Source organism: Entelurus aequoreus, linkage group LG25 (assembly GCF_033978785.1).
Source record: "Entelurus aequoreus isolate RoL-2023_Sb linkage group LG25, RoL_Eaeq_v1.1, whole genome shotgun sequence".
NCBI lineage: Eukaryota > Metazoa > Chordata > Actinopteri > Syngnathiformes > Syngnathidae > Entelurus > Entelurus aequoreus.
Genome location: NC_084755.1, coordinates 9,478,202 through 9,495,611, shown reverse-complemented (window position 1 = coordinate 9,495,611; position 17,410 = coordinate 9,478,202). Strand labels below are relative to the sequence as shown.

Here is a 17,410-nt window from a genome sequence, read left to right as displayed (position 1 = left end):
CACGTTCATATTTCGCTGTGTTTTTGCATTATTGTTCCGTTTCGCTTGATTGTAAAACATGTCGATGGAGAGGGGGGTGTGACGTTCATATGTTGTCAATATTCAGTGTTTTATCCTTCATATTAATATTGTAAATCCCACATTCTTTATTTTCATGTACATTCTGGGTGTCTCATTCAATTAAAAAAAAGTAAAATTCCATTCCGTTTTTTAAGGCGGTGTGTCATAATGTTTTGAGCATTCAATCAGACATTATTGTGAGGTTTTGTATTAGTGTTCCTAAAAATAGATATAGCGGCCCCCAGACACATTTTTTCCTCTAAATTAGGCCCCCTAAGTCAAATTAATTGCCCAGGGGCCGTACTTATCAAGCTTCTTAGAGTGCCATTTTACACTTAAGTCCTGAGAATTTGCGAAATTTAGTCCTACTCTCAAACTTAAGAATAAAAGCTTTTTATCAACATTCTTAAGTCTAAGAATCACTCCTACTCTCCACGATATTTAAGAGACCTTCAGAGGTGTCTTAAGTGGTTAGGAGTTGCCAGCAGGGGATGGCACTGAGGCGAGAGAGACGTGCGCGAACGTTCAGGGAACGGAACAATGTTTTTTTTTTTTTGATGACGAGCAGCTGATCAAACGGTATCGTTTAGACAGAGCGGATATTATTTTTGTCACAGATTTAATACTTTTCGATTCCTTGTTGATTTCTGCATGTGTCTGCAGTGGGCTACTATATATAGAGCCACCCACACCAGTTTCAAATTAGTTGCCTAATTAATGAATTGGAAAGAAAATGTTATGACAGTAGCGTATGTGTGTGGCCGTGAGGTGAGTGACGTCAGTGAGTGTGTGGGCGACAGAAGAGAGGGAGCGGTAGCGTGAGTGCCGGCGGGGACTAGTTTGTTTTGTATTATTTTGTAGTTTATTGTCAAAATATACACTCCCATTGTCCACTTAAATATTTCCAAGATATTTCTTTATTCTTAGACAACGGATTCCCTTCCGTGATTGGTCATTTCTATGGACACAGAAATGACGTCACCTAAAATTCCGTTTACGGCACATAGTAATGTCGTAATTCAGCTCTGAGTGTGACACTTAAGATTCAGTCCTACACTTCGCTGAAAGTGTGAGTAAGACGCTTGATAACTAACTTTTAAGTGCAGCTTTCAGCGAAGAATTTATTTACTCTTAAGTCAACTCTTAGCAGACTTCTTAGGAGTAATTCTAAGAAGCTTGATAAGTACGGCCCCAGGCCTGCTTTAATGGCTGCTATGGTATTTTATAATTAATTCAATTTAAGCGTTGATACGCACGCTCAGTAGTGTTGGATAGCTTTTTAACACAGCAGCTCGATTCGACAGAACACTGGCATCAATGTACCGTTAAAGGCCTACTGAAATGACATTTTCTTATTCAAACGGCGATAGCAGATCCATTCTATTTGTCATACTTGATCATTTCGCGATATTGCCATATTTTTGCTGAAAGGATTTAGTAGAGAACATCGACGATAAAGTTCGCAACTTTTGGTCGCTGATAAAAAAAGCCTTGCCTGTACCGGAAGTAGCGTGACGACACAGGTTGAAAGGCTCCTCACATTTCCCCATTGTTTACACCAGCAGCGAGAGCGATTCGGACCGAGAAAGCGACGATTACCCCATTAATTTGAGCGAGGATGAAAGATTCGTGGATGAGGAACGTGAGGGTGAAGGACTAGAGTGCAGTGCAGGACGTATCTTTTTTCGCTCGGACCGTAACTTAGGTACAAGGGTTCATTGGATTCCACACTCTGTCCTTTTTCTATTGTGGATCACGGATTTGTATTTCAAACCACCTCGGATACTATATCCTCTTGAAAGTGAGAGTCGAGAACGCAAAATGGACATTCACAGTGACTTTTATCTCCACGACGATACATCGGCGAAGCACTTTAGCTACAGAGCTAACGTGATTGTGCTTAAATGCAGATAGAAACAAAAGAAATAAACCCGACTGGAAGGATAGACATAAAATCAACAATACTATTAAACCATGGACATGAAACTACACGGTTAATGCTTTTTCCCCCAAAGGTAAAATATGTTAAAAGTGTACGAATTAGAATGTGTTGCCCTTCTTCGGAAATTAGCTAATGCGTCCATTTTGATTAATCAATTACTACCCTAACCTTCACAAACGGAGAGCAAACAACAATGGCTGCTACAGTATTTTATTTCATTCCATTTTACAGAATAATAACGCCAGCATAAAGGAAAGTCAATACAGTTTTGATGCTAATAAGTACTGACAACTACACAGAAAAAACTTGGGGTGAAAAGCCCACCACTGCAGAATGAGTAAAACACACAAATCTTGCCAAAATCATGCAAGTACGCAAGACACTGTGGCACAGTAAATAGGCAGTGTTTGTGTCCTTTGAAATACACAACAGTCAGGATTATTATTATTGGGGATACACTCCTGAACAAAAATCTTCAAATCGCATTTTGAACTGGTGGTGTGTAACCGAATTGTAGCTACGTAGAGAATCACAAGGCAAATTTGAAGTCAAACAGGTAGTCAAACAGGTAGTTAATCAGCTGATCAAAAGCTTTAAAGGTGTCCTATTATGCAAAACTCACCTTTTTTCTCTTTAAGCACCTGTTTTTGTGTATTCAGACTATTGTCTTAAAAAAAAAAAATAGTGTGACCGACTGTTTCCTCCAAACTGCAATCTATTCGTGGGCAAAAAATATAAATAAAAAAGCTAAACAAATGTTTGGAAATACAAAACCAGTGAAGTGGGCACGTTGTGTAATTCATAAATTCTGATTCTGATATGTAAATAAAAACAAGAATACAATGATTTGCAAATCCTTTTCAACTTACATTCAATTGAATGGACTGCAAAGACAATATATTTCATGTTCAAACTGAGAAACTTAATTTATTTTTGCAAATAATCATTAACTTAGAATTTAATGGCAGTAACACATTGCAAAAAAGTTGTCACAGGGGCATTTTTACCACTGTGTTACATGGCCTTTCCTTTTAACAACACTCAGTTAACGTTTGGGAACTGAGGAGACACATTTTTGAAGCTTTTCAGGTGGAATTCTTTCCCATTCTTGCTTGATGTACAGCTTAAGTTGTTCAACAGTCCGGGGTCTCCGTTGTGGTATTTTAGGCTTTATAATGCAATGGAAGACAGGTCTGGACTAAAGGCAGGCCAGTCTAGTACCCGCACTCTTTTACTATGAAGCCATGCTGTTGCAACACGTGGCTTGGCGTTGTCTTGCTGAAATAAGCAGGGGCGTCCATGATAACGTTGCTTGGATGGCAACATGTTGCTCCGAAAACCTGTATGTACCTTTCAGCATTAATGGTGCCAATCATGGCACCCACCTGTTCCCAATTAGCCCGTTCACCTGTGGGATGTTCCAAATAAGTGTTTTGATGAGCATTCCTCAACTTTGTTAGTTATTGTATTAGTTTTCACTAATACAATATTAACAAGCTACAGTTTGGTTATTATACAGGTTACAAAACGTAAGTGAAGTATTGTTGGTGTTTTTTTTAATGCATTTTTAAAGTGATTTAGAGGTAGAGTTGTTTGCTCTCTTTAGAGAACGAGACCATTTTTCTATGTTAGAAAGAAAAAAAACACCCAAAACCTTTTGTCGTCTTGTCTCTCATGATTGTGAATGATAGGCAACATTAAAAAAAAAAAGAAAAAAAAAAAGTGTAGTTCCCCTTAAGCTTTTGATCAGCAGGTGAACATGTTTGAGTTGAAATGCAGTTTTCATAATATTGCCGACTCCTGATTCTCCTTATTTACAATATTATTTACAAGCCTGTTACAGTCCACCAGCCCAAAATGTAATTGTCATTTCCCACTCGGTCTTATGATTTTCTTCCAAGAGCAGACCTGGGCAAATTAAGACCCCGGGGGCCACATTTTAGATCTTTAAGATGGAAAGTGTATCTGCCATTATGATGTGCAGTCATGTTTTCTAATGACCGTAAGTCTTCAAACTATACAAAGTATTTCAAAGGTTGGAATCTGCGCCTTTGCATGATATTTTAGTGACTAGTGTTGTCCTGATACCAATATTATTTTGATACTTTTCGGTACTTTTTGATACTTTTCTAAATAAAGGGGACCAGAATTTTTTTTATTATTGGCTTTATTTTAACAAAAAAATCTTAGGGTGTGGCAGACCGGTACTTTTCAGCGGCGGTATGGTACCGAATATGATTCATTAGTATCGCGGTACTATACTAATACCTGTGTACCGTACAACTAGGGCTGCAACAACTAATCGATTAAAATCTATTATAAAAATAGTTGGCGATTAATTTAGTCGATTCGTTGGATACATTTTAAATTTTTTATTTTTTATAAACCTTTATTTATAAACTGCAACATGTACAACAAACAGCTGAGAAACAATAATCAAAATAAGTATTGTGCCAGTATGCTGTTTGTTTTCCAATAAAATACTGGAAAGGATAGAAATGTAGTTTGTCTCTTTTATCCGATTATTAATCGATTAATCTGTCGATTATTACTTCGATTAATCAGATAAAAGAGAAACTACATTTCTATCCTTCCCAGTATTTTATTGAAAAAAAAAACAGCATACTGGCACCATACTTATTTGTTGTACATGTTGCAGTTTATAAATAAAGGTTTTTAAAAAAAAAAAAAATTAAAAAAAAGTATCCTAACGATTAATTTGACAATCGATTAATCTGTCGATTATTACTTTGATTAATCGATTATCAAATTAATCGTTAGGATGCTTTTTTTTTATTTTATTTTTTTTAAAAACCTTTATTTATAAACTGTACAACAAACAGCCGAGAAACAATATTAAAAATAAGCATAGTGCCAGTATGCTGTTTTTTTTCAATAAAATACTGGAAAGGATAGAAATGTAGTTTGTCTCTTTTATCATATTATTAATCGATTAATCGAAGTAATAATCGACATATTAATCGATTATCAAATTAATCGCTAGGATACATTTTTTTTAATTGTATTTTTTTTATAAACCTTTATTTATGAACTGCAACATGTACAACAAACAGCCGAGAAACAATATTACAAATAAGTATGGTGCCAGTATGCTGTTTTTTTTCAATAAAATACTGGAAAGGATAGAAATGTAGTTTGTCTCTTTTATCCGATTATTAATCGATTAATCGAAGTAGCAATCGACAGATTAATCGATTATCAAATGAATCGTTAGTTGCAGCCCTACGTACAACCGTGCTAGTTACTATGGTAATCTACGTCACAGCAGGTCAGACGAGGCACCAAGCAGTGTGGGTGGGGAGTGTTTCCAGAGCCTGAAATGCGGGTGTCAGGGACAGACGCGGAAGGAGATTTTTACAAGAAAGTTGTAAAGCTTAGTGATGTATCACATATATCAGATTGTAGATGTTTTTTGTGTTTTTTTACCCTTCACGTTCATATTTCGCTGTGTTTGTTGCATTTTTGTTGATTGTAAAATATGTCGATGGAGAGTGGGTGTGACAATATTATGTTGTCAATATTCAGGGTTTTATTGTTCATAGAAAAAAAATTAAATTCTATTCCGCTTTTCTGTCTTGCCTCTTGGTGAGGGCGGTCACATTTTTCTCCGCTCCCTCCTTCCCTGCTTGCTTTCTTGTGTCCTTGTCTTCGTCTGAACTTACGCACACACCCCTCCCCAAATCAACGCCTTCACCACTGCTTAATTCCTCCGGGGTTGTGGGGGCTGAGAAGCGCTTTATTAGCGGCAGCCGGCCTCCAGGGCCCCAAATCCCCCCTCCTCTGTTGCGAGTTGTTGTGATTACATGTACCATGTTTATGTGTGCCATGCTCTGTGAGGTTTTTTCCCCGGACTCAAGTCTGGACCCCTCCTGAGGGTCCAGACTCAGACTGATATTTTTTTTTACTCTTCCCCCTTTGCCAATGTCACCTTTTTCCCACCTTTTTAAGGAGCGCTGTAAGTGGCTGATCCGTTGGCGGTCCCGTCTTGTCCCCCTGTAACGTACACTACCGTTCAAAAGTTTGGGGTCACATTGAAATGTCCTTATTTTTAAAGGAAAAGCACTGTACTTTTCAATGAAGATAACTTTAAACTAGTCTTAACTTTAAAGAAATACACTCTATACATTGCTAATGTGGTAAATGACTATTCTAGCTGCAAATGTCTGGTTTTTGGTGCAATATCTACATAGGTGTACTTGCCAACCTTGAGACCTCCAATATCGGGAGGTGGGGGGCGTGTTTGGGGCGTGGCAAAGGGCGTGGTTAAGAGGAGAGTATATTTACAGCTAGAATTCACCAAATCAAGTATTTCATATATATATATGTGTATGAAATACTTGACTTTCAGTGAATTCTAGCTATATATATATATTTTATTTTAATTTTATTATACATATAAATAAAAGACATACTTTAATTTCAGTGTTCTGCAGGCTATCCAGTAGATGGCAGTATTGTCCTGTTTAAGAGTGTCACAACATTGCTGTTTACGGCAGACAAACTGCTTTACGGTAGACTAAACGTGACTGCTGTTGTTGTGTGTTGTCACCGCGCTGGGAGGACGTTAATGAAACTGCCTAACAATAAACCCACATAAGAAACCAAGGACTCTCTCTCCTTGTTGTGCACTCTACTCTCTAAAAGCCGTAGATGTTATGACGTCATTGGGCAGGCGAGCTGTTTATATTGTGGGAAAGCGGACGTGAGAACAGGCTGTCGGCGTGGCCTCCAGCTCCGGCTGAATACCGGGAGTTTGACGGGAGAAAATCTCTGCCGGGAGGTTGTCGGGAGAGGCGCTGAATACCGGGATTCTCCCGCTAAAAACGGGAGGGTTGGCAAGTATGGTGTATAGAGGCCCATTTCCAGCAACTATCACTCCAGTGTTCTAATGGTACAATGTGTTTGCTCATTGGCTCAGAAGGCTAATTGATGATTAGAAAACCCTTGTGCAATCGTGTTCGCACATCTGAAAACAGTTTAGCTCGTTACAGAAGCTACAAAACTGACCTTCCTTTGAGCAAGATTGAGTTTCTGGAGCATCACATTTGTGGGGTCAATTAAACGCTCAAAATGGCCAGAAAGAGAACTTTCATCTGAAACTCGACAGTCTATTTTTGTTCTTAGAAACGAAGGCTATTCCACAAAATTGTTTGGGTGACCCCAAACTTTTGAACGGTAGCGTATGTCTGCTCTTAGCGGGATTGTGCCGAAAATGTAATTTTCAGTTCTTACGTGTCTTGTACATGTTAAGAATGGACAAAATAAAGCTGCTGTCTGTCTGTCTGTCATAACATTTTTAGCATTCAATCAGACTTTATTGTGAGGCTTCGTATTAGTTTTCCTAAAAATAGATATACCGGCCCCCCAGACACATTTTCTTCCTCTAAATTTGGCCCCCCCGAGTCAAAATAATTGCCCAGGCCTGTTCAAGAGTGTATTCCCATATAGAAATGCTATTTACAGCTATACAAAGTCACCTTTACAGCCCAGCGCGGCAACCACGGCGGTCAAATGTTACAGTTGCAGGCCCAACTACACGCACGACGGTGGAAGCAAAAACAACACAAAATGTGCATCATGTGTTTAAATCACAACATAACTGAGTGTCCAACACCCTGAGCTTATTTAAAAGGAATGTATTGTACACATAATTAGGCTAAGTGGTGCTCACTGGCTGACTTTACTTGGACTTTTTAAGGACCGACGTGGAGTCTCCATCCATTTTTGAAGGAAGTGCAGGACTTCAGCCTCGCCTGTCTGCAGGCTCTGCTGTAACACCAGCCGGGGATTCTGACAAGTCTCCTTCAGCTGGCTGGCTGATGGGGCATTATGGGATGTGCTGGGCAGGCAGGCATCCTCCGCTTTGTTAAAGAGGAGAGTGCGCTTTACACATTTTGGGACGGCGTCTCACGCGCTCTCATTCGGGCTGAGGACTGGCGTTCCATGAGAAGAAGCTGGGAAGTTTGAAAATGGAATCCCGGCGGCCCTGCAGATCCGGCAGGGTCAAGGTCTCCGGGGCGGACTTCTTCCTGGGTCGGTCCTTTGGCACCGACAGGAACTCGGGGGCTTCGGTGGAGAGAGGGGTGGACGGGGCGCTGTTTGGGCCACTGCGGGCGCTGGATGACAGTGGGGTGTCTGTGATGGCGATGGCGGGAGGGAAGGTGCCGATCTTGAGGTTCGTGGCTTCTTGGGTGGCACGCTCGTACTCTCGGACCTCCTCCATGGTCATGTCTGGCGGGAAGCGACGATATAGAGATAATGAAGACAGCGCCTGGCATGTTCTGTGCAAAATCATACTTAAAGGAGCCATATGTAATAGGGGTGTAACGGTACACAAAAATTTTGGTTCGGTACGTACCTCGGTTTAGAGGTCACGGTTCGGTTCATTTTCGGTATTTTTTTATTTTATTTTTTTAAAAACCTTTATTTATAAACTGTACAACAAACAGCCGAGAAACAATATTAAAAATAAGCATAGTGCCAGTATGCTGTTTTTTTTCAATAAAATACTGGAAAGGATAGAAATGTAGTTTGTCTCTTTTATCATATTATTAATCGATTAATCGAAGTAATAATCGACATATTAATCGATTATCAAATTAATCGCTCGTACTCTCGGACCTCCTCCATGGTCATGTCTGGCGGGAAGCGACGATATAGAGATAATGAAGACAGCACCTGGCATGTTCTGTGCAAAATCATACTTAAAGGAGCCATATGTAATAGGGGTGTAACGGTACACAAAAATTTCGGTTCGGTACGTACCTCGGTTTAGAGGTCACGGTTCGGTTCATTTTCGGTATTTTTTTATTTTATTTTAAAAAAAAACCTTTATTTATAAACTGTACAACAAACAGCCGAGAAACAATATTAAAAATAAGCATAGTGCCAGTATGCTGTTTTTTTTCAATAAAATACTGGAAAGGATAGAAATGTAGTTTGTCTCTTTTATCATATTATTAATCGATTAATCGAAGTAATAATCGACATATTAATCGATTATCAAATTAATCGCTCGTACTCTCGGACCTCCTCCATGGTCATGTCTGGCGGGAAGCGACGATATAGAGATAATGAAGACAGCGCCTGGCATGTTCTGTGCAAAATCATACTTAGAGGAGCCATATGTAATAGGGGTGTAACGGTACACAAAAATTTCGGTTCGGTACGTACCTCGGTTTAGAGGTCACGGTTCGGTTCGTTTTCGGTATTTTTTTATTTTATTTTTTTTAAAAACCTTTATTTATAAACTGTACAACAAACAGCCGAGAAACAATATTAAAAATAAGCATAGTGCCAGTATGCTGTTTTTTTCCAATAAAATACTGGAAAGGATAGAAATGTAGTTTGTCTCTTTTATCATATTATTAATCGATTAATCGAAGTAATAATCGACATATTAATCGATTATCAAATTAATCGCTCGTACTCTCGGACCTCCTCCATGGTCATGTCTGGCGGGAAGCGACGATATAGAGATAATGAAGACAGCGCCTGGCATGTTCTGTGCAAAATCATACTTAGAGGAGCCATATGTAATAGGGGTGTAACGGTACACAAAAATTTCGGTTCGGTACGTACCTCGGTTTAGAGGTCACGGTTCGGTTCATTTTCGGTACAGTAAGAAAACAACAAAATGTACATTTTTGGGTTATTTATTTACCAAATTTGCAAAATCTTCCACCAAAAATATTTTTCTTAGTGGAATATTTGATGTGAAGTAATGGGAACCTCGGATAGGTCAATAATTCATAATAACATTGATTTTGATTCAATATTATGTTTTGAGCAATGACTGTTTGAAAGAAAAAACCCCAGCTTTGTTTTGTTAGTCAACATTGCAACTTTTTCTAAATTACATTTCACCTTTAAACTTTTTTATTTCACTTTTGTTACATTGTTGTTTATTTTAATTAGGGCTGCAACAACTAATCCAGTGGTTCTCAACCTTTTTTCAGTGATGTACCCCCTGTGAACATTTTTTTTTATTCAAGTACCCCCTAATCAGAGCAAAGCATTTTTGGTTGAAAAAAAGAGATAACGAAGTAAAATACAGCACTATGTCATCAGTTTCTGATTTATTAAATTGTATAACAGTGCAAAATATTGCTACTTTGTAGTGGTCTTTCTTGAACTATTTGGAAAAAAAGATATAAAAATAACTAAAAACTTGTTGAAAAATAAACAAGTGATTTGATTATAAATAAAGATTTGTACACATAGAAGTAATCATCAACTTAAAGTGCCCTCTTTGGGGATTGTAATAGAGATCCATCTGGATTCATAAACCTAATTCTAAACATTTCTTCACAAAAAAAGAAATATTTAACATCAATATTTATGGAGCATGTCCACAAAAAGTCTATCTGTCAACACTGAATATTGCATTGTTGCATTTCTTTCCACAGTTCTTTTTGACAGACATTTTAGTGAGGGTCAAACCATCATGGCATGGGGTAAACTCTGGCTTTATGGTAATGAATGGAATAGCCTACTTGATTTGATGTTCAGTTTATGAACTTACATTCATATTTTGTTGAAGTATTATTCAATAAATATATTTATAAAATATTTTTGAATTGTTGCTATTTTTAGAATATTTAAAACAAATCTCACGTACCCCTTGGCATACCTTCAAGTACCCCCATTTGAGAACCACTGAACTAATCGATTAAATCGATTAAAATCGATTATTAAAATAGTTTCCGATTAATTTAGTCATCGATTCGTTGGATCTATGCTAGGTGCATGCGCAGAGTTTTTTCTTTGTTTTTTTCTAATTACATTTTTAAATTTTTTTAATTTTTTTGAATAAACCTTTATTTATAAAAATTTACAAACAGCTGAGAAACAATAATCAAAATAAGTATGGTGCCAGTATGCTGTTTTTACAATAAAATACTGATAGGATATAAATGTAGTTAAGTCTCTTTTATCCGATTATTAATCGATTAATCGAAGTAATAATCGACAGATTAATCGATGATCAAATGAATCGTTAGTTGCAGCCATAATTTTAATAGTATTTTCAGAATGTGCCGTGGGCCTTTAAAACATTAGCTGTGGGCCGCAAATGGCCTCCGGGGCACACTTTTGACACCCCTGCTCTAGATAATAAAAAATTAAATCTGATAAATCTATGGATAAAAAGCAGAGCCTGGCGACGCATGCGCGTTTATCATAACTCTCTCACTCTCTCTCTCTCTGCCCCTCCCTCACCAATGCTGCTGCGCGCACAATTTTTTTTTGTTTTTAACCCCTTCTTAACCCTGAACGTACATTGAAAATACACTCAACCCTAACTCAAAATGCCGGACATTTGAGGCATTTAAGAAACTCCGCCCTGACAGCTCCGCAAAAGAGGACATGTCCGGTGAAAAAAGGACGTATGGTCAGTCTATCGTACCCCGTTAGCTGCTAGCATGCCGCTAACGGGCTACGATAGACTGACCATACGTCCTCTTTTCACCGGACATGTCTGGCATTTTGAGTAAACAATGCAGTGTGCAGTGTTACGCTACTTAATATGTCCGTGTGGAAATTCGTTCGGTACACCTCCGAACCGAACCGGAACCCCCGTACCGAAACGGTTCAATGTAAATACACGTGCCGTTACACCCGTAATATGTAATAATGTGGCCAGAAATGGTACTGCGATCACAGTCAAAATTCTGTAGTCCCCTCCCACCCTCCCTGACTGAGGTTGCCAGATACGCAGCCGAATCCAACTCGATGGACTGCGCTACTCCAAGGAACTTCAAACTTCCACTGCCTCTTACTAGGGGTTGAGGTGCTGGGATCATAATAGCTGAATAGACAAGCGTTTTTGTCAATAACACATCTCTAACCAACACATTTTACACAGAAATTAGGCTATTTTCAGGAAGTAGTACATCATGCCTGCGTACAACACACAACAAATGGCAATCATATGGTTATTGTCAGTACTATCAGAAAACAAAGACTGAAACAAACTACAACCAATGCTAGCAATGGTCATACTGGTGAAAACAAGTAGAGCATGCTTAGCAGCCTAATGTACGCCCAAAACTAAAGAGACATTTACCAAGGTATGCCTATAGGCTACTGTTTCAAACGTTTCAGATTGCCATATAACTTGGTACATGTAGTCCGCAATATGCAAACACGAATGAGGAATTCTTTTATCATGTGATTTGGCTGTCTCCATATGTTTCACATTGCCATGGGTTCTAACATTAGCACGGCTGTCCACATTTCCTCAGCATATTGAGAACGAAATAGGCACTGACACTACCCATATCCACATAGGGCAAAATATATTTCCTATCAGCTGGATTACACATCGACATATAGGCTAACGGGCATATATTTCCCCCGTTAGCCTATATGTCGATGTGTCATTGATTGGGCTAGCATGCTAAGCATTACACTCGGACCTAAGCACTATCACACTAAGCATTCATTGCATGAACATACTAGCTTTATTAAACAGGATCATAGACTGCATTGGACAGTGTAGTTTACATACCAAATATCCATTTCCATTTATTACAAGTAATAAGAAAACGTAAATTTACCTATCAAGGAGGAAATTAGCAAATTTGGCGTCCGATTAAAAAAATCTTCTCCGCCTTCAATCGTCTCCATCTTCTTAAGGCATCCCTAAAACAAATCCTTGTTTTGTTCCTGGCTTTGTCATGAATAAGTTGAGCATCGTAATGACGCCTTTTAGATGGACTAAGGTGTGACATGTTTAGTAACTTTACCAGTGGCAGTAGCCAGACGAAGAGGGCGGTGCGTAACTGGCAACCTGGATGTGACACACTCACGGACTTTCTAATTGGGCGGGACAACGAAATGAAAACAATAACCAGATTTCGGGGCTGTAAATCTAATTTTGAAATGAGCATATCCTGACTGAACTACTGTTATCAGTTATAGAGATATTCGAAAAGAAGATAATTTATTAATGCCTGTTGACATATCAGGGCCATTTAGTGATGACTAGACATGACATTCTTACATATGGCTCCTTTTAATATTCATTGACAACAAGCTCAGTCCTTTACTATAATGGTTCCGAGAAGCCCGACAAACACTTACCTACCCACTCATCCACCCAGGCAAATGCCTGCTTGTGTCCCAACAGAAGGACATCTCGGATTACCTGAAAGTAAGGCCAAGGAAACAGTCAAAACTGCCTTTCAGCGGTTGTCCTTATTGTTTCTATTAACTCCAGGGAGAGAAGATTTAAGAAGGGTTGTCGTGTGTGTGTGTGTTCTTGTATTTCTACCCTTCTTGATACATCAACAAGGAAAAGTAGCTTCCATATGAGGTGTGCACAAGTGATGACATAAGTCATGGTCCCAATACAGAAAACCAGAATGTCTCATTTGCACCCCTGGTGGTGAAATCTATCAAAATGAGGGTGGTACCAAAAAGGAGGGATTTTTCAAATTGACTGTCGCTTTTAAAAGTGCTCCCCCTCTGGCCAACATATGAAATAACAAGTGTGTGTAAGAAATCGAAATGCGCCCCCTTTGGCCAAAATTAATTAAACAAAAATAAATAAATATGTTTACAGAGACATACTGTAATAACTTGAAGTAAATAATGAAGATTAAGAACCAATTACAAACAAAAATAACTAAAAGCAGTCTTTTTCTCACAATGTGTCGACTTTTTTCTTATAAAATTGGGAACGATTTCCCATATTCTTTCTACTTCTGTAATATTGCAATATGTTTTCGTAAAATTATTACTTTTTTTATGTAAAATTATTACTTTTTCATGCAAAATGGTGACATTTGTCATATTAAATTCTAACTTGTCACAATATTGTCAAATTTTTTGTTCTTGTAAAATGGTGAAATTTCATGAGTAAAATGATGACTTTTGTCATCATTTTGCCAAGTAAAATTCAGATTATTATTATAATATTGCCAAAATGTTAAAGTTTTCTTATAAAACGGACTTTTGTCGAGTAAAATTACGACTCTTTTCAAATATTTGCCAACATTTTAAGCTTTTCTTGTAAAATTGTGACTGTTATTGAGTAAAATTTCAACTTTTATCATAACATTGCACAAATGTTCAGTTTTTATTATAAAATTGGGTAAAATTTCTCATATTTCTGTTTCAGTAATATTGCAATATTTTCTCGTAAAATTATTACTTTATGTAAAATTACGGTATTACTTTTTAATGCAAAATCGTGACATTTGTCATATAAAATTTTGACTTTTATCACAATATTGCCAATTTTTTTTCCGTTCTTGTAAAATAGTGAAATTTTTTAGTAAAATGATGACTTTTGTCATTTAGTTTTCTTATAAAATTGTGACTTTTGTCGAGTAAAATTACGACTCTTTTCAAATAATTGCCAACATTTTAAGCTTTTCTTGTAAAATTGCGACTGTTATTGAAAACAATTCCAACTTTTATCATAATATTGCACAAATTTTAATTTTTCTTATAAAATTGGGAACAATTTGTCATATTCTTTCTGTTTCTGTAATAATTGCAATATTTTTTAGGTAAAATTATTACTTTTTCATGCAAAATGGTGACATTTGTCATAAAATCTTGACTTTTATCACAATATTGCCAATTTTTTTTTTCATTGTCAAATGGTGAAATTTGAGTAAAATTATGACTTTTGTCATAATTTCGCCAAGTAAAATTACAAATATTATTATAATATTGCCAAAATGTTAAGTTTTCTTGTAAAACTGACTTGTCGAGTAAAATTACGACTCTTTTCATATAATTGCCAACATTTTAAGCTTTTCTTGTAAAATTGCGACTGATATTGAGTAAAATTCCAACTTCTATCATAATATTGCACACATTTTCAGTTTTTCTTAGAAAATTGGGAGCAATTTCTCATATTCTTTCTGTTTCTGTAATAATTGCAATATTTTCTCGTAAAATTATTACATTTTTATGTAAAATGGTGACATTTCTCATATAAAATCTTAACTTTTATCACAATATTGCCAATTTTTTTTTTTCGTTCTTGTAAAATGGTGAAATTTTTTGAGTAAAATGATGACTTTTGTCATAATTTTGCCAAGTAAAATTCAGATTATTATTATAATATTGCCAAAATGTTAGTTTTCTTTATAAAATTGTGACTTTTGTTGAGTAAAATTACGACTCTTTTCAAATAATTGCCAACATTTTAAGCTTTTCTTGTAAAATTGCGACTGTTATTGAGTAAAATTCCAACTTTTATCATATTGCAGAAATATTCAGTTTTTCTTATAAAATTGGGAACAATTTGTCATTCTTTCTGTTTCTGTAATAATTGCAATATTTTCTCGTAAAATTATTACTTTTTTAGGTAAAATTATTTTTCATGCAAAATGGTGACATTTGTCATATAAAATTTTGACTTTTATCACAATATTGCCAATTTTTTTCCGTTCTTGTAAAATAGTGACATTTTTTTAGTAAAATTATGACTTTTGTCTTAATTTTGCCAAATAAAATTCAGATTATAATATTGCCAAAATGTTAGTTTTCTTATAAAATTGTGACTTTTGTCAAGTAAAATTACAACTCTTTTCAAATAATTGCCAACATTTAAGCTTTTCTTGTAAAATTGCGACTGTTGAGTAAAATTCCAACTTTTATCATAATATTGCACAAATTTTCAGTTTTTCTTATAAAATTGGGAACAATTTCTCATATTCTTTCTGTTTCTGTAATATTGCAATATTTTCTCATAAAATTATTACTTTTTAATGCAAAATGGTGACATTTGTCATATAAAATTCTGACTTTTCACAATATTGCCAATTTTTTTTTCGTTCTTGTAAAATAGTGGAATTTTTTTAGTAAAATCATTACTTGTCATAATTTTGCCAAGTAAAATTCAGATTATTGTTATAATATTGCCAAAATGTTAAAGTTTTCTTATAAAATTGTGACTTTTGTCGAGTAAAATTACGACTCTTTTCAAATATTTGCCAACATTTTAAGCTTTTCTTGTAAAATTGTGACTGTTGAGTAAAATTCCAACTTTTATCATAATATTGCACAAATGTTCAGTTTTTCTTATAAAATTGGGAACAATTTCTCATTATTTCTGTTTCTGTAATATTGCAATATTTTCTCGTGAAATTATTTATGTAAAATTACGTTATTACTTTTTAATGCAAAATCGTGACATTTGTCATATAAAATTTTGACTTATCACAATATTGCCAATTTTTTTTCCGTTCTTGTAAAATAGTGAAATTTTTTTAGTAAATTGATGACTTTTGTCATAATTTAGTTTTCTTATAAAATTGTGACTTTGTCGAGTAAAATTACGACTCTTTTCAAATAATTGCCAACATTTAAGCTTTTCTTGTAAAATTGGGACTGTTGAGTAAAATTACAACTTTTATCATAATATTGCACAAATTTTCAGTTTTTCTTATAAAATTGGGAACAATTTCTCATATTCTTTCCGTTTCTGTAATAATTGCAATATTTTCTCGTAAAATTATTACTTTTTTATGTAAAATTATTACTTTTTCATGCAAAATGGTGACATTTGTCATATAAAATCTTGACTTTTATCACAAGATTACCAATTTTTTTTTTCATTCTTGTAAAATGGGGACATTTTTGAGTAAAATTATGACTTTTGTCATAATTTCGCCAAGTAAATTCCAAATATTATTATAATATTGCCAAAATGTTAAGTTTTCTTGTAAAACTGACTTTTGTCGAGTAAAATTACGACTCTTTTCATATAATTGCCAAAATTGGAAGCTTTTCTTGTAAAATTGCGACTGTTGAGTAAAATTCCAACTTTTATCATAATATTGCACAAATGTTAAGTTTTGACTTGCGTTGAGTAAAATTACGACTTTGCCAAATTATTAGTGCCAAAATTCTACGTTTTCTTGTGAAATTGTGACCTTTTTCTTGTGAAATTCCAACTAATTTTTCACAACAAGCTTTTTTATATTTGCATAGTATGTATATATTATTAATGTTGTAAATACACATCTTTATATATCTAGAAAGGCTGGTCCTAAAGAGGGAGGCATTTTTTGGAGGTCTCGAGAAGGTAACAAATACAAGAGTGTGTGTGTGTGTGTGTGTGTGTGTGTGTGTGTGTGTGTGTGTGTGTGTGTGTGTGTGTGTGTGTGTGTGTGTGTGTGTGTGTGTGTGTGTGTGCCTTAGGCAAGGAGAGGACAGGGACACATGCTGTTAAAGGAATGCATTCAGGACATATTTGAGCTGTGTAGCAACTCCGAGGGACTGCACAAAGAGATGTGTACCATGTGACCATTTTTTTGCAGACTGATAACACAACATCTGACTTTGCCATCTGGCCGTTTATCACATGGAAGCGAAAATTAATCGGCCCCCGGAGCAAAATCTGCAAGATAGAAGTGTTTTATT

The 17,410-nt window shown here is 35.9% G+C and overlaps 1 protein-coding gene across 1 annotated transcript in view; it reads right to left on the bottom strand.

Moving 5' to 3' along the window:
* Positions 1 to 4,796: 4,796 nt before the first annotated feature.
* Positions 4,797 to 17,410, bottom strand: part of pitpnc1a (phosphatidylinositol transfer protein cytoplasmic 1a) — a 157,369-nt gene continuing 144,755 nt past the window's right edge. Inside the window, exons 9-10 of the mRNA XM_062037078.1 lie at positions 13,109 to 13,172; positions 4,797 to 8,254 (exon numbers count right to left, since the gene is read on the bottom strand). Of these exons, the coding sequence (XP_061893062.1) occupies positions 7,941 to 8,254; positions 13,109 to 13,172 (378 nt within the window). The 3' untranslated portion in view covers positions 4,797 to 7,940. The remainder of the gene's footprint in view (positions 8,255 to 13,108; positions 13,173 to 17,410) is intronic.